The 18,881-nt window shown below is 32.4% G+C and overlaps 1 protein-coding gene across 1 annotated transcript in view; it reads left to right on the top strand.

Moving 5' to 3' along the window:
• Positions 1-2,265, top strand: part of LRP1B (LDL receptor related protein 1B) — a 1,140,323-nt gene extending 1,138,058 nt beyond the window's left edge. The window contains exons 90-91 of the mRNA XM_063429375.1: positions 619-717; positions 1,775-2,265. Of these exons, the coding sequence (XP_063285445.1) occupies positions 619-717; positions 1,775-1,915 (240 nt within the window). The 3' untranslated portion in view covers positions 1,916-2,265. The remainder of the gene's footprint in view (positions 1-618; positions 718-1,774) is intronic.
• The last annotated feature ends 16,616 nt before the right edge of the window (positions 2,266-18,881 follow it).

Genomic DNA, 18,881 nt, shown 5'->3' with positions numbered 1-18,881 from the left:
TTGGGCTACTTACAGTAGGGTGGTACAAAGGCAATACTAGCACCATCATCACTGCAGCTTACTGTATTTTGTTCCCATACTTGACTGTCTGGAAATAGTGAAAATAGGCCAACTTAAAGCATGCTACCAAAATCAAACCAAAATAAAATAAACTCCATGTTGCTATTCCTAACACTATAGTGTTCCTTTAATGAATGAATGAATGAATGAATAAGTTATGTATAATTGAAAAACATTTTGCAAAATGTAGACTGTTTTCCCAACTAATATTTGTCTAAGTTTCAAACTGATTGTCAGCTCACCATAACTTGCTATTAAAGGAACAGACATCAACATCTACTTTCTTTTTTCTAACTTAATCTTTATTAATTTGTTTTCTTATAAATTGTTAACAGCACAAATAGCATGACAGTAGAAATAATATGACACACCTTTACAAAATATTCACTAAAATACCATATATTTAAAAAATTGTTTTGTTTTCAATGTAAAATAACTTACGAATGATATAATTGCCTTTTTATGCAGTGAAAAGTGGTTGAATGTTTAAATTGCAAAAATCTGTCAAGCATAAAGTTTACTATAATCTATTGACTAATATTACATATTTATATACAGTCCAGGTTCATAGGGGGTGGGCCTACAGCTTTCAAAATTGCCCACACCGCACCGCCAATCTATCTAAATTCTGATCTGAAAGGACCACTAGCTCCTGGGGTGAGATATAAGTCACCTACCATTACCATACACCATTGCATGTTCAGTGTATTACATATCCCTTCCATTAAAACTGCTTCGTCATTTTTTTCCTGAACGCAGAACAAAACTACTACCAAGAGAGATGTCCTGTTGCTCTATATATTGCCTGCATAATAATAATAATAAGAATAATATTAAAATTGTGTTGTCGTTTGTTTTTCTGTTGAGCCTGCTTCAGACTGTGTTATTTTCCATACTTTTTTAATTTGTGAAAGTGAGGAGTTTGTGTATTGAACCTTTTTATTACATTTTCTATTTTGTGTGTGTTACGAATGATTATAGCATGATTTGATGTCACTAACATTGTCGTGATGTATAATATGCATTCTCCATACAATATTACCATGTATATTTAATGTTATACCATGCTATATCATGTAGAATGTAACTTTATTACAGAGAACTTACCACCAAGCATACATCATTATTTTCTTTACTGGTTTATGGACATGCATCCCTTCTAGTCAACTGCTTTATTTAAAGTATTTGATTCTAAATAATGTACAATTAGGAACTGCACTCTATCTGCAATGAGCCAAGGGTGCTGAACTAGACTATGGGCCATCAACAGCCCAATAATAATACATACTAGTAACAGAGAAGAGGTCCAGGCACTCTAGAAGCTTCAGACACGTTTATTTGAAAATGGGGAACACTGCAACATTTGACAAAGACCCTATTCTGGGTTGAAAAGTTGCAGTGTTCCCCATGTTCAAATAAACATACCCAAAGCTACTTGAGTGCCTGGACCTCTTCTCTGTTACTGGTATTTGACTCTGAATAAAACAGTTATCTCAATCTGCAGGCAAATATGACTTCAAATAAATCCAATTTATTTGGATATATTTGGGATTCTGGACTAAGCTAACTTTGGTGTATAGTTCTAGATCTGGAGTAATTTAAATGTCTCTGTTGTAGCTCATTCTATATAATACATAACTTTCATTATATCGCAAGGAACACAATGCATAAGCAGAGCAAATATAACAAGTACTTCTCCTTTCTCTTTCCTCAGCCCACAAATTATTCAAATCCAGTGTATGCAAAACTATTTGTTGATGGACACAACTGTCGGAACTCCTTAATCAGTGTTGAAGAAAGAAAAGAACTGCTTCCAAAAAAAATAGAACACGTGATCCGGGAGACTGTGGCTTAATCTCTAATATTCTGTTACCTTTTATACTCTGTATAAATGTATAAAATATGATTACTTTTCTATGTACCAACAGTATTATAATTGTTTTGACATCAGCATTACCTCTTTTTTCATTTTTTGTTCTGCTGATGACTATAGAACGACCATTTGTATGGTATTTTTATGAAGAAACAAACTGCACTACAGTACAATTTAAAATATAATGCTGCTGTTATAAAACACCATTTTATTTGTTAAAAAAAACAAAAAGGCAACACTATTCCTTTGTAGTGTAAAATGAGAACTCCATTTTATATGAACTTTTTTAGGTTCAATATTGTCTTTTCATTAAATAATCCAAATGATTGTAACTTGGTATAGATTGATTTGAATTTGAATTAAAATTTTAATAATATGCATTCAGAACATTTAATAGATGCCATTTTGCCCATCTGAAAACATATAACAATAAATACACAGTACACTTTATAATAGACATTCGTTCTCACTGGATAAAAAAAATGGAAATTAATTTTTTTAGGTTCGGAGAAACAAAAATGTAAGTAGTATAAAACTGCAAAGCAACAGAAGATTATGTATAAATACGAGACTCCATTTTGGCAAGAGTTTAGTGGTTATAATTAACATATGCATTTCCTTCTTAGATATAAAAGTAAAATCATTTTATATTCACATTATTAGGTTTTATGAATTTTATTTTGTCTTTTTTCTTGCTCTCATTCATCACAACTGCCACAAATATGTAATTTTGTTAGGCATTAAACTTGACGGATCTGTGCATTAATATCTAAATATTAAACAGATTTTTAAAGAAAGGTAACACAAAATACAATTTAGGCCAGTTCAAGATGACTATTTAAAGCTAGATATACTCTAACTATTTACTAATACTCTTCATGGAAGATCTAACTGATTTAAGTCTGTTTGGAAAGTGACACAAAATCCACATGCCACAATATTCATCTCGAACAAATCCCGATGATCTCTTTCATTATTATTGGTTGCTAGGTAATTCTACTTGGTAGACAACTCAAAAATGCCAGTTGTTAAGGTGAAGTCAATTAACTAGCTTCCCAGAAACAATGCATGTTGAGATGCTAGCAGACAAACAGTGGAAATATATAAGCAAGGTGGTCAGATCTTCTTGTACTCCCTCCCATTTTTCGTGACTCGCAGGATGAGGGTTTCAGTAAAACATAATCTGTCCCTCAAAATATATGATAATCATGAGCAGTCTTACTAAGGATCTCCATCATTTCCAACACCTACTGTTAAATGGGGTATCATTTTATATTACTCTGGTACAAGTCATCTGTGAATTGAAATATTCAAGTACTATCCAAGCGATCTAACATTCGACTTTCAGGTGAGGTGGCAAGACCCTAATTGTATACCTAACATTTCTAAGTAAAGTGACAGGGAGATTCCCAATTCCCCGGTTACTTCTGAAATACTGCTAAATGTACGTGGATATAAGAATCATTGTCTATGCCTGAACAAACAATCTAATGCGCTTAAAAGTTGCAACTATTGACATCAATTACCACTTTAAAAAGAGTTAAAAGAGAATACAAATAAAATCCAGTTCCATCGTCTAAGTAAACTGTCCTAATTCCTATTCTATGGATTTATACAGCACTTGAATACAGCAATCTTATTATGGAGACTCACAGACAAGGTACAATGCAAAAATCAATAATCAACAACAAAATCTATCTAAAGGTATTAATTTCAACTTGCTCGTTATTTAAAGTAAAACTAATGTTTTTTTTCAGTATTTGGATTATAGAAATAAAAAAAAGTAAAAACATATGCTGTCTATAGTGTAAAATAGTCATATAATTTAACAGGTACATTTTGTTTTACGCTCCGTACTGCTCACCACCCATGAATGTTTAGCACTCGTGGGTGGGCAATTTCACAACCAGTATCTGACCAATCAGCACTGACTTTTGCTATAGGAAAATGACCTAAGTGTTTGGAACTTAGTAAAGCTTAATGTTACATGCAAAAGTAAATTTGTCTAATGTAAGCAATGAGTTATTGTAGACGAACATGAAATGGTATGTTTCATAAAGAGTATGCCATTTATGCTTAGCCTGAGTAAATTTTTGTTAACCTTTGCTTCTATTGAATATTTAATTATTTAAGCAAAAATAGACCAATCTTCTAGTACCTTTTAAAGAACACTTGCAAATCATGAATGGTAACAATTTGATCCTTAAATATATTATGTCAGAGCATTTTCTTTATTATACCTCGGTACATCTATGTTAATGCTACATAAGTTGGAAATTTATGTCAGAACAGTATCTTTAAGGTCAAGATTGTTTTGATGACGTAGGCAGCCCACAATGGTCAGTCGTGCAGTTATATAGTGATTCAGTTCATAACACGGTCCGTTGTAACTTAATGGATATGCAGTATAAAGTGATAACCTGATCGGTGTCTCATTTAAACCTAACACCCAAGCATTTATATCTAGCACCCAAGAAACTCTGACCACAGCTGAATGAAAATGAATCTACTGGGTATTCTCCACAGTTGAAGCATTGTATTAAATGTTTAATGCCTAAATGTATTTTTACAGATGTGCTCCAGCTTTTTACATATCATGTCAAATTGAACATTTAGTAAATTTCTAAATATAGTTCTAGATTTTACTAAAAATAAAATATAAATCAATTTATTTTTTAGAAAAAATGTGGTGCTATTCTTTCACTGGTTTATAGTGGGAGTTCCTGTTTAATTCTCTTTATCACTTGTGAAGCTGTAAAATGACACTGGGAGAGGCTGAATTGCATAGATATCAAGCTATCCCTTTAAAATGTTCAAAGTACTGGTTACAGTGAATTTATTACCATTATATATGATGTACAATTAAAAAAATACCTTTGCTCCAGTGTCTACTTAAAATCACAAAAGTAGATTAAACATTTTTTTCATTGAAATATAATGAAAATAATTTACCTATTTAATTTTTTTCCCCAAAGATTTTCTCCAAAGTCAAGCCTGGTCGTTATATATATATATATATATATATGTGTGTATATTTTTTTTTAACAGCTGGACAGCAACATGAAAATTTACCTATTTGTAATAAAAAATAAAATAATATTTAAAGAAAATCTAAGGCACAATTACATGTTCTTATTGTCTTTTCCTCTACACGTCTGTTGATTTATTATATGTTATCAGTATAAAAATACCCTTTGTACAAGCATTATTATTAAAAAGTACTGTTTTATACAATTTTTGTTGTAATAAGTGCATGTACACTACCTATTTCTAAAGATATACCATATAGAAGCCTTTAAAAAAAATTATAATATATGTGAAAAATTGCCTGAAAAAGTGTTATGCCTATCATATCATATTATATCTTTTTTTTGCCTTAGGACATACCTTCAACTTGAATGATATTTCACATTTTGTTATAAAGTATATTTTTACTTATGTTTCTATAGTGAAGCGTTCAGTGGAGCTGGTAGAATATTTTATTGAAGTGTAGCTTGTGTATACAGTTAATCTTACCAAGTTTGTTATAGACCCCTGGGTCAGTTACTAATAGTTAAAAAGAAAGTTTGTTGTCCAAAAAGGTAGTAATGACAATCAAATTATACCAGAACACTTTGAAAATATGTTTGTGCTAATGGTATTTTGGGAAATGTAAGGATGTCCTTATATCATGTACATTAAAAGAAATTTCATGTTTTTATATACCATTTTTTATTGGTTAATTGAATACCAATTTGTTTTTCTCTTTTTGAAGAGTTTCAATCAATTTTGTAACATAATTGTGAATGCATCTTTTAATATTCATATATAGAGTTTAATCGAGAAATTACATTTTATTTGGTAACTAAATAAAAAACTAAATAATATATTAAAAAAGGATAGTTATGACATTCATAGAAATGTATAGTATATAATTTGTTTGCAATTTTATCAGTTGTGTGACAGAAGACACGTCATGACTGACACAATAACAAGTGCCTTACTAGCTATTGTCATGAATCCTCACGTATTACTCCATATGTCAATTGAGTGGATGATTTTAATTTTACACACTGATTTTTCTTCATTTTTATTATTATACTACAACTAATTTTTCATCATACCAGGTACTCTGATTTCAAATGGTAATGTTTATTGTCATGATTTAAGACAATAGATCCAAGAGCAGATTTTTCTTTTGTCTTTCAGTTTCAGCGTAATTTATTGTTTACAATTTCCCAATAATAATTATAATAATAATGAAAATAATAACAATAATAAAAAATCACTTCACTTACAAGACTGAATATTAAATTTTAAATAACAATATGTGTCATAATAGAATATGGATGAATTATCATGCTAGAAGATCACTTAACAAAGGTCTATACTTCACATACATATTCAATAATTATAATATTCACAAATCATTTACTACTTTATAAATTAACATAGTTTATTTAATTTAAAATAGATTACAAATGTGTTTGCATTATTGCTTTAGTTTATTTCATCTAGACTGTCAAAGAGAAGTGAGGATGTTAATGGCTTTGGATTCTGGCAGATTTTTTAAATACTAGTTTTTTTGTGCTGTAAACTCATGGCATATTTATTTTGAAGCTGGAAGTTGGAAGTTGGAAGTTGGAAGCTGGAAGCCATGAAGTGTACAGATAAGAGCAAATCACAACATTTTATTAAAATGTGTACACAAACTGATATGGTCTGATAAGCATGACGTGCCATAATTTCTTTATTTTTACCTTAATGTTAAATCAATGCAAAACAAAATTGCCCACATTTCCTTCCTCTTTATTACAGTGTTATTATTTATGAAGTAGAGAAATAAATGTATTTGCCATGGTTCCATACTGCCCCTATGCATATCTATAAAGGACTGTCTTAGAGGATGTGGGGGGCAGAAAGGAGGAATCATAGTGCCAGTGTGTAGATAATTATGGAGGATACTGCAAGGCATGTAAGCCAATATAGCCACCTGCTGTGTGGAAAGCTTGATAAATACTGTGGTTTTCGGGCTTCAGCAAAATCCCCTTTTCATCTCTTTTACGGGGGTCCATCTCAGCAGTCTGTGGCTTTGTGGCTATTCAGTGTCTCTATCTTGATGAACCTATCTACTTTTACTTTATGGCATATTGCAATCAAATATGTCTGTAGCCTTGTGACCTACCCAACTGGGATTGATAGCTCTGATTCATAGCATTGCAAACAGGCAATTCTGGTATCGTTCTGCTCAGTACTAAGGTCTGATGCAGGGTGAAGGGATAAAGTCTAGCCTATTTTTTATATAGTTTAAGACTGTTGGACATGTTCTTTAGATGATGTTTCTAACTTTCTCTGAGAACATTTTTTCATAATAGTTTTTTTTGGTGAATGTTGCTTTTGTAAGATGGGTTCTGTTATTATTGTTTTTCCTTCAATAATTCCCTAATTTAAAAAAAATTAAAACATTCTATTTTTTTAAGTTTTTTTCGTTCTTTGCTCAGTAAGCCGATGTGGAGTGAATGGGATTTTTATATATCATACACTGGTTTTGAATTATATTTTCTACGCAATAATTTGCCTTCTATTATAGTCTATAAGTAAATTTACGTAGCGGATTAGCATTTTTTTGGCATATGCAACATTGATGTTTGGTATAATGTTATATTCACTTTATTTTGATAAATTATAATCATTATTCCAAGTGTTTTTATAGTTGTGGAGCTAGTTGTTATGCATTTGTTAATTTTATTATCCTGGTATTTCTGCATCTATGCCAATATTTCAGTTCTTGATATGATAAGGAGCATCAAATAGCCTCTAAAACAGTTTACCTCTTATTCTAATGTAAGTAATTATAAAAATTAGTAAATAAAACATTAATTTACTCATTAAATACTTAATGTTTTTAAGTATCCCTGAACAGAAATTTATAACTGAAAATTAAATTTTATCCTAAATGCACATGCTAGAAATGCTTCCAGGTTTCCAACAAATGTTAAAACATCTTGTTTGCTGTAAAATAGGTTAATGTCATGCTAATAATAACATCAAGAAATATAACATAATCTCATTGGTGAGTAACCAATTTTGGTCACTGATGATACATTTAAAATATACTTTTTAGACAGCTTTTAAGATATATTTAAAAATATATTTGTAGACATTTAAAATTAAACGTTTTTATTTATCTAAGGGACATATATCTTGATTTAATATTGTTAAAATGTTAAAATATTTTTATTTAAAAAAAATTAAATGTCAACATTATATAATCTATAAAAATATATCCATATCTAAAAAAATATAAACACTATTTCTCAAAATATTAAATCATAAAACTTTATCCAATAATATTGAATCATTTGAAAAGCTTATTTAAAAATATAAAATTAAGGCCATATTTTAGCTATATCTTGATAAACAAAATCTAAAAATGTACAATATATATATATATATATATATATATATATATATATATATTAAATTTATTTTAAAGATAGTGCTCTGTTACCTAAAAGCTCTAAACTATGTGGGCTCAGCACATAAGCATTTACTGAAGAATCAAATATGATATCATCAACGGAGCTCAAAATTAATTTTCTCTGCAATGGTCCTCTGCTTCCATCTGAAGATATTCCAACGGCTTCCTGATTACCATGACATCTGACATCACAACTACAATACTTATTACATTGGTTCTTGAATGATATGTACTATACCAGCTTGATCATGTTGGGAAATGCATCTTAAAACTTTACTTAGAACCTGTGAGTTTGCAAACTTCAACTTCCCTATGGACGTAATTGGTGTCCAGAATGTTATCTACCAAGTAGATTTGATTCATTAACACAGATGTCCAACATACTAGATTCCCTGGAAGGTAGCTGCTATAGCATGGAAGGCTATAATATACCATATCAAACTTCTACAGCTTTATTTGAGGGAAAACGTCTACAAATATTCCAATAGAGAGAAACTTCCTCACAAATGCTTGAAAAAAAGAAAATATTCCAGTATGCCTCCTTATAAAGTACTCAAATTATCTTCAATAAATATTTTTTTTTTCTACCTCACTCTATTGCCTCATTTAAACTATGGATTCTATCTTATTTGTTCTCATCAGTCAGCATTATTGTCATTTACATAATGGACTTTACATCAAATTGCAATTGCATTGTGTGTAATGTGTGCTGCACTTCCTGCAACCCCTTCCTCAATTTCATCTATCCAACTTGGAGCCATCTGAAACTTGTATTATATTTTCATTGTATTAATGAATTCTTTTTTTTTACCTACTTACTAAAATTCAATACAAACATTTAAATAAAAATCTGTTTTGACTCACAAAATATATACAATTTACTTGTTTTGTTTACAGTCCAATCGGAGCCATCATTATTAACCACGTGTTCTTATGAAAATTGACCACTTGTTTAACAGCAGATGATATAACAGAATATAAGACCTAAGCACAGTTAAAACAAATGGTTGTCTGAATAGAATTGTCTAAAAAAGTTTTTTTTGTAAAATCAGGTTTTGTCCATGTTGCATATTGATTCTGAGAATTTTCACCAAAATGCACATATAAGTATTATATATATATTTTGCTATACACCGATAGGCATATTTTTGCACCGTTTCATTAACATATCAAATTAGAAGTAATACCTGTAGAGTGAAAAAATAAACCAAAAAAATCTGTATGCATATATTTATATATTATAAGATATAAAATATCTAATTCATATTTAATATATAAATAACGTTTTTTTTTACCTCTTTTGGTCACTTCTCAATGAGAATAAAATCATAATTTAGTGACTGTCCCCTAAACCATTAATGGTGCCGTTTTCTATCAATTATCTTTTATTTTTGGCACCAAGAATAGAACTCTGAGCCATGAAACAAACAAAATTGTTTTTCCATTGCCCATTACGTTTTGTGATTCATTGAAATAGAGTTTCGGAGTTGTAAAATTCAGATGAATTGCCATTCACCCACAATTTTTACCAAATTATAATAAATTTGAAACTGAATGCGCAAGTCTAATGATTATTCAATCTTAAATACCTTCATTTAAATGAATAACAGTAATACAGAAACAAGGCATAGTCTGTGTTTAAAAAATGTCATGCATTTGCTGATTACTTCCTGTCATCATTTAATTATTGAAGGGTCATCCTAGGTTGGATTCTAACACCCTTTGTAATGCATTACTTACATAATGTCTACAATATATGCAATTACTAAAATGCCCCAAATTATGAAAACATTAGTAAATTATGTAAAACATGCTTTTGTCAAAAATTAGACAAAAAAATTACAACATTTTAGTGTCTTTGCTGAAGAAGAAAAGTGCATATTTAACATTTTATATATATTTTTTAAAATGCATATTTTAATATTTTCGGCTTTTGAGCTGGATAGTTCACCCATCCCTATTCCATAGAGTATGTTTGATAGGCATTTGGATCGTAAAAATATTTATTTAACCAAGGGTGGTAAGTATAGTGAAGGTCTGTTGTTTTCTAAGTACCAACACTTTACAAGTTCATCTAGTGGCTGAAATCAATGTCATCAAGATTACACATTACATTTTCTATGGTTTAATGCATACATTATATGCTCTTCATGTCTGTTCATATTATAACAAGGAAAATGGTTTCATCTAGAAGTCAGAATACATTCTTTCAGCACTTGTAGAATGTAGAAAGATGTAGGAAGCAGTCCGATCCTGAAAATCCAATTGCTCTTTTGCTATATTGGTCCCCAAACATACATTTAGAATCCTATAAATACTTAATAGACACATTCATAATATACATTTCACTGCTCACCATTGAAACAATTTTAATGTGTATTATTATAAGTGGCACAGGCAGCACTCTGCACTCATGCTAAAGAGTACAGTACAGCATGATTACCATCCCTATAATTGTGTTGCACTAGATAATCTTGCATTATACATTCTTTCAAATCAATATATCCATTTAAATTTAAATTTTAAGCATATTTTTAAACTGAAACAGCAAAAAGTCTCCTGGCTGCTATTCGTGACTTAGAAAAGCTAAATGATGCCAAATTGCTCTTTCAGCATGCATAAATATAATCAACACCTTAAAATAAAATCTATAATCCCAAAAACCATTATTTCGTGGCTATAGGTTTTCTACTGTCCACCACCCTTGTATTCATCCTCCTTTGCATTTAAAAATTAGTTACTTAAAAAAAAAAAAAGGTAAATAAATATTACGTCATTTCCAGCACTCCAGAACTCCTCTTCTGCAGTCTCTAGCTCCACACTTGAAGAAATCAGTATGCCGGCTGCCTTCATGGAGGAGCAATGGATTGGAGCTATCCATGCACAGCCAAATGTCACATTACTTCAAGCAGCTTCATAGCAGCATTTAAAGTTACACTATAGTCACCCAGACCACTTCAGCTCATTGAATTAGTCTGGGTGCAGTGTCCCAGTTCTGCAATGTAAATCTTTGCAGTTTCCAAGAAACTTTAATGATTACATTGCAGGACTAAGACTGCCTCTAGTGTCTATCAATCTACCAGTCAAGCTACTAGAGGCACTTCCTGGTGGTTAAACGACTTTTAAAGCAATGCTTTCCTATGTGGAGGACCTAATGTGCTTCTGGCAGGGGGGAGTTGGGCCCAAAGGGAACTATAGTGTACAGATTACAACTTTGTATTCCTTACAATACAGAATCCCTTTAAGTCTCAGACCAGGTTTTACTGAGTCTAGAGGAGGAAGTGTCTTTAGATAGTCTTTATATTTGCATTCTAGTACTGCCATGTTTCATATTGTAGGGTTAGAACTAAAGGACCACTCTGTAACTCTGTAATTGAGATGAAGTGGTCTGGGTGACTATAGTGTTCATTGAAGACTATATATAAGGCCAATATTTTATCTAAATGCACCAATTAATTTGAAATTCTGCTTTGGAGATAGGATTCTTACAGATCACTGTACAAAATAATCATGATTTTGAATCATTATTCATAACTACCAATGCAGCTGCAAAGTTGAGTTTTATTCACAATTTGTGTCAAAATTACATAATAATACATTCTGCTTCGAAAGATTGCAAAGAAACAAAAGGCAACTTACAGCTTTAAAAATAACAAATATTTGTTGTTAAGCAATAATCTGAATAATGGCGGCATATGTTACACATCAATAAACATCAGTCAAACATCACAAGTATGGACAGATGGATTTTTCAGAGGATATTTGCTAAATGTTACAAAATTACAGATTAGTAGGTATACTAATGGTTTCTAGAGTAAGTGTATTTAAGAGCATTAAAAAAACTGGCACTGTTACATAGAAATTGATTGTATTTTTGCCTATACATGTCATATTTTTTTCTTTGACATGAATAAACTGCAGGTTAGAGATAATGTTCAGCTAGATCTGGGCATTGCCACAGTTAGTGGTGACAAAATAAATAAATAGCAGTCTTTAACGGGAACAGGGAAGAAGACACCCGTGAGGTAGGCGACACCCAGGAAAAAAGAGGGGCGTTGTGAACCCAGGAGGCATTATCTAAGCCGTATCCTCCCAGAAGAGACGTGACTGTGGGGAGCGACAGGATAAGAAGGCACAGTGTGTCAAAGATTCAAAAAAACAATAACATTTGTCAAATAACTGCCCAAAAACAGAGGTATGTAAACATAATAAAATAATAAGAAGAAGTTTGTGCGGGTGTAGCAGATAATAAATATACACCATAAACCAGACCAAGAGCATATCTCAGAACATTTGTATTGCATTACCAACTTTTAAGGCACCTATGTAGAAAATAAGAACCAAGGACCCTGGAGGCCAGTGAGGCTTCATGAATTGCAAAACACATAACAAACTCCATAATTGGCAGGGAAAATATTATAACTTTAAGTTGAAGAAACCATTGTCCAGAAAAATGAGTAAATAAATAAAGAGAAAAATAACTAAAAAGTTAATAAATAAATCAACTTTTGTTTTGCTTATGCATTCCTCTCCCTTTAACTTCATCTTTTGCCTAGCTTTTCTTTTTCTCATTTATTTTCTTCCATTATCCCCTGTTTGCGTCCCTCCTTCCTCCATTTATTCCCTTTATTACTTAAACATATACTAATATGGGTCAAAGAAAAAGTAAAGGAAAATAAAATTACATTGATTTAATTGCCTCTTTTTTGTTGCAGTATTTCATTGTTTCTACACAGTCATTGTCTATTGATACTGTGTAAAAGCAAAGCTCCTATGAACAGACATATTACTTCCTGAAAGATTTAAGCTTTATTTCACATAAACGTTGCAACAACGTTGTCAATACACTTCATTTTGCTGTTTAGTGAACTAACCTCAATAATCTTGTTCAACCTTTAATTCAATAACATACACCATAGGTTCTATGATATTATAAAAGTTGTTTATTTATACATTTCCTCATCTTGCACTTTGATTGACAAAATAAATCCTTGAAAATCATTGTGTAGTATAATACTCATACATTGTAATATTGTAATAGAGTTGCTTTGCTTGACTCATCTTAAGTTGACTGATTCTTTTTAAATAAATCATCAATTTGCACTTACAAGTGTAGCAAGTAAGCTGTGCAGATAGCAAAAGCCTGATCAACACTTTACTGCAATCAATTGTTCATTCTGTATTTTTAGTTCCTCTTGATGTTTCATCCAAAGAATTGTGTTAGGAAGAAGATCAAAGCAGCCATCAATCAATTAAAAGTAAAATAAAATGTGAGCAGTCATTTCCAGGACCCCTAATACATGTTAAAGGGTATCTGTCATGCCATTTATAACTTACACTCTATTTAAAGAGCATAACATTCTTTGTATACATGATAGCATAGCACAGTGGTTCCCAACCCAGTCCTGAAATACCCCCTACCAGTCCAGGATTTAAGGATTACCCAGTTGTGTCTAAGGTGTTTATAAGAAACAAAAAAACAAAGACACAACAGGGTAATCCCTAAATCCTGGACTGATAGGGGGTACTTGAGGACTGGGTTGGGAACCCCTGCCATAGCAGATATGCTAGCAAATGTATAGATTATTTCTCCCACCTGTCACCTGACCACAGGCAGTTCATTTGCTGTCCAAGCATAGCAACCACAACATATGATCTGTGGTTGCTATGGTGACATCATAGCACTGGCTTTGGGAGTTTAGAAACGTATGTGTTTGATGTCACTCCATTCAGATGCTGGCATGCTGGCAATGGAGCTAGTGTGTTGGCATTACAGAGGAGGTTTGCCCTGTATGGGGAAGTGTCAGTGGGCAGGGTGTGGGCAGGCCTCTGGCGAGGATGGATTGGAAGTCACAGTTTCACCATAAGGGAGTCATTTTGCTGCCTTCCCACCCATATGCAACATGCAGTGCTGTAATGATACTATAACAATTTTGTGAGAACCGTGATTAGTGCTATCTTTCTTTATTTTTGTGTGAAGCCCTTTAAAAATGTAAACTTCACAGGACATTTTAATATTTGAAATATGTTCAATAAATATTAGCAAATATAGGTATTACATTATTTCATATATTTATCTGACTTCACGGTTACATTACTAATATAATTAAAATGTTAAAATATTTTGTAGCACAAAGTGATAGAGTGAAAAAGTATTAAACGCCACAAATACAAATGAAATACATTTTAATCCTCCATTTTCATGTGTCGGCTGCAGCCATCTTGTGTAAATCACTAGCGATGAAACTAATGTGCTTTAAAGGCTGTTAGGAAATGCCACATATCTAATAGATAAGGCACATGTTTTATTTGTTGCCATTTTCAATGCAATCATTGCTATAAAAAATTTATGTTCAGTGAACTTTTTATTTAAAATGTCATTGTAAGACATTTGTTAATATAGAAAAAAAATGTCTGTATCTAGGTTTTAAAAGATAACTGTGAAAGCCACTTTAATGGCACATTGGTAGATCCAATTAGAGTTAATCACTGCAATATCCCTGATATAAAATAGTGACATACAAGAATTTGACTGCAGACACTACACATCATACTCATTGGTAACAAGTTATGACAATAATGTCTGCACTTACGCAACAACACAGATAAAAAAGAATAGTGTTAAAAAAGTTACAGAAATCCAAAATGTGTTTGCTATATATTTAAGGATCTATACATTTCAATGCAATAGTCATTTAGTTCATTATTATGTGAATTATCGGCTTGATTTGCTAAAGGCCAGTATTGATTTTTTGGCATTCTGACAAAGTTACTCAGTCACAAAGTAAGGCTTCCAGGTGGAGCAAAAATACTTCACACATGGCTGTAGATACCCCACTGTGATTATTTTTTCCATTCTTATAGGGACTTCACAAAGGTAGTGCCGAGCGGACCTTCTTCCCGCCAGAGCAGGTACCAGCCTACGGCACCTTGTTCAATGAGGTGTTGTGTTGCAAGTGCCTGTCCTGTGGATATTTGAAGTTGCAAAGATGTGAAGCACTGAAGGAGCTACTGGGATCACTCTGCCCTGTACTGTTGCTGAAGCAAGGCTATATATTCTCAGCCCAACGACAGTACAGAGCTGCATTGAACTCAGTAATCATTGCAAAGAGATTGATTCCAGCAGCACCCCACTGGAACCCAGGTGTGTGTTTATAAGTTTGTGTGTGTTTATTTGAATGGATGTGTGTATGAGTCTGTGTGTCCACTTGAATATGTTTGTGAATATGAATGTGTATGTATGTATGTGTCTGTGTGTGCATATGGGTCTATGTGTATATGAGTCTATGTGTGTATATATATTAGTCTGCATGTGTATATAAATGTATATGTATATGGGTGTGTTTGAGTCTGTGTATATGTGTGTGTGTGTGTGATTGTGTGTGTATATGTCAGTGTGTTTATATGTAAGTATGTGTGTGTGTGTGTATGAGTCTATGTGTATGCATATCAACATGTGTATATATCTCAATGTGTGTGTACATGAATAACTGTATGTACATGAATGTAAGCATATATGAATATGAATGTGTATGTGTATATGAATGTTAGTATGTGCATGTAATTTACCTAACAAAGGAAGGATACCCCCAATTTATTTTTACAGGTTGGGGGGGCTATAGTGCCAAAATACTTTTCTTCCCCCAGATGATATGAAACCTAGGTAGGCCCCTGGGTGTAAGGAGTAAGTCCTTTGTCTAGTGGTCAGAATATGTTTCTACCACAAATCATGCCAGTCAGGTTATCTACCGACTAGGGAGTCAGTTGTTAATAATAAGAAGTTTGAAAATGAAAATGAATAACTACACACCTAGCTTTTAAAAGCACTAAGCTACATGCACTGTAAAATGCAATGCAAAGTACCAGCACTGGAACAAAAATGTATTTCCACTAACTTTTTTGCATGTGTTTTTTTATAGTAAATTACTACATTTCACATCTAAGTCTCTCCTAACTCCATTCACTACAAATTCAAGTAATGATACAAAATACAAATGCCACATTAATACCGGATCACATGAGCCCTTTACTGCATTGGCCTCCGATACGCGGAGTTATTAGTTCTCTAACAGGATTACCAATTAACCTGTACACTCAGTGAATCCAGATAACAAGAATACTCATTCTTGGAACTGTTTAGAGTTTTTTTCTTAAGCTTTTGTAAAACTCCTAACACTGAACTAGGTAGGTCGCACTAGATAAACTGTGTCTGTACTCATGGCCGGATTTGATCTTCATCATGCCTCAATGCCTCATAAGTTTCCTCCTGCTGCAAAAATGGACAAAAATTTTAATATGTAAAAAAATATTGTACCTATATTGTACCTAATATTGTACCTATTTAAATGATGTTTTTTTTTTCTTGTAGTGTTATGGTAGTGGTTTATAAGAAATAATAATCACATTTTATCCAGACTTTTTAAACTCACTCAGTGCTACAGTATACTGTGGGGTACCATTTATTGATTTCTTAAGTCGAGTCCATAAACAATATTAAACATACTTAGCTGCTTTCTCACGGAACCCTGGCATGAAGAGATGCATAAATTCCGACCATTTTAATAAAACGTAATAGAATTACAAAATGTTACTATTCCACTGGGTATGCTGTAAAACTTTCCGTGCCGTTCCTGTTTGAAAGGTTTTTACATAGTCTGAGAAATATTACCACTCCAAGAAGCAATGGCACGAAGATTAGCAAAACTTATCAAAGAATGAAACATAGAACCCATATACAGGATTATTCTCTAAAGTGAGAATTCCAAGTGAATTCCAAGTGTATTTTAATTGAAGGTCGAAATAGCCACAGTGAAAGAATTCTCTTATGGAGTTCATTTTGAATTCCCAACTATTCTCAGTTTAGTAATTAACCCTGACAGAGTGACAATTTGGCTACAATAATTCATAAAACATTTTTAATTATCTCAGTTATGGTTTTTTTCTCATAAATAAAAATAATCAATAATATTTGGTTTGCAAAATCCCTGGTAGGATCTGCAAAGTTCAATATACATTGAGCCTGATGTAGAACATATAGAAAAAATATTTTGTTTTTTATGCAAAGGTTTTTTTTTCTTTAAAAATGAGGTTTCAGTTTAGATACTTTCTCCACATATTGAAATATCCATGCAAAGTATTATTCTTACATACATTTATCTTACTTCCTGAAGAAAAAATAAACAAGCCACACAACTTTTAGCATCTCTGTGTGCTGCTTTGTTGATGAGCAAAAGACATGGACATAGTGAGCAAACTCCTCTAATATTGCTGAAGGGCAGAATTATTCATTATTAAGGCACAGTGTCCTGCACAATAAAATATTATGAGATTGATAGTAACATGAATTTTATGAGGGAAGTCAAGGCAATAATGTAAATAAAGATATAGTTCAATAGGTAGATCTAAAAACATTACATCTTATTTTTTATTTAGCACAAATGTATTCTGCAGCACTTGACAATTATAGAAAGGGGTATAGATATTACAGGTAAAGAGGGTCCTGCTCAAACTAGATTATAATCTATGAGGATTTGAGTTATAATTACTCCAGTTTCAAAATTATTTAACCATTTTCATGGCAAGCATCTATATTACTTAGTAGAGCATACTTTTGCTGAATTGACCTGCTGTAATGAGATGCATAGCTGGCACCTCAGCTTCTGACAACGTTCCTGAGGAATCTTAGCCCATTGTTCATAAGCAATGACCTCCAGTTCAGTAATATTCTTGGGTTTGCACACTACAACCGCCTTCTTCAAATCCCACCAGAGATTTCCCATGGAGTTTAAGTCAGGTGACTGTGATGTACACTGTATAATTTTCCAGGACTCCTTCTGCAACCAAACCATGGTGGAATTTGAGGTATGCTTGGGATCACTGTTTCGTTGGAAGGTCCAATGGCGTCCAAGCTTCAGCTTTCTCACAGACAGCATAATGCTTTCTCCTAGGATTTCCTGATACTTAAATTAATCCATCTATCCTTCCACACACTGCAGGTATCCAGTGCCAGAGGATGCACAGCAGCCCCAAGGCATCACCAAGCCACCACCATGCTTAACTGTAGGCAGAGTGTTCTTTTCAATGTGGTTTTTCTTTTCTGCTACTAGGTGTTATGGTTACTCCAACACCAGATCTTAGTACATCAGAACATTGGTATGAATACATAGTCAATATGATTGTGACTACTTATTTGAGAACAGTGGGGTTGTAAAACCTTTTCTTGAGACATTTGTGAAGGAATATAATAACTTGCTCATGAAACGTTTAAAAGCTATTTTGTCTACTGACATCACAATGGTGGAAGTCATCCTTTTTCTTTTCTTACAGCACTCTTAGAGATAATAGACTGCACTCTGACAGTGGATATTTTCAAATATTGAATACCGGGAAGAAGCCAATTAGCACCAAAACTGTTGTATAGGACAATTGTCGAGAACAATTAACACTTTGACATTAGGGTATTGGCATATGTAAAATTATTGAAAATGC

Source organism: Pelobates fuscus, chromosome 8 (genome assembly GCF_036172605.1).
Source record: "Pelobates fuscus isolate aPelFus1 chromosome 8, aPelFus1.pri, whole genome shotgun sequence".
Taxonomy (NCBI): domain Eukaryota; kingdom Metazoa; phylum Chordata; class Amphibia; order Anura; family Pelobatidae; genus Pelobates; species Pelobates fuscus.
Note: the sequence above shows the minus strand (reverse complement) of the source record. Positions and strands in the feature narration are given on the sequence as shown.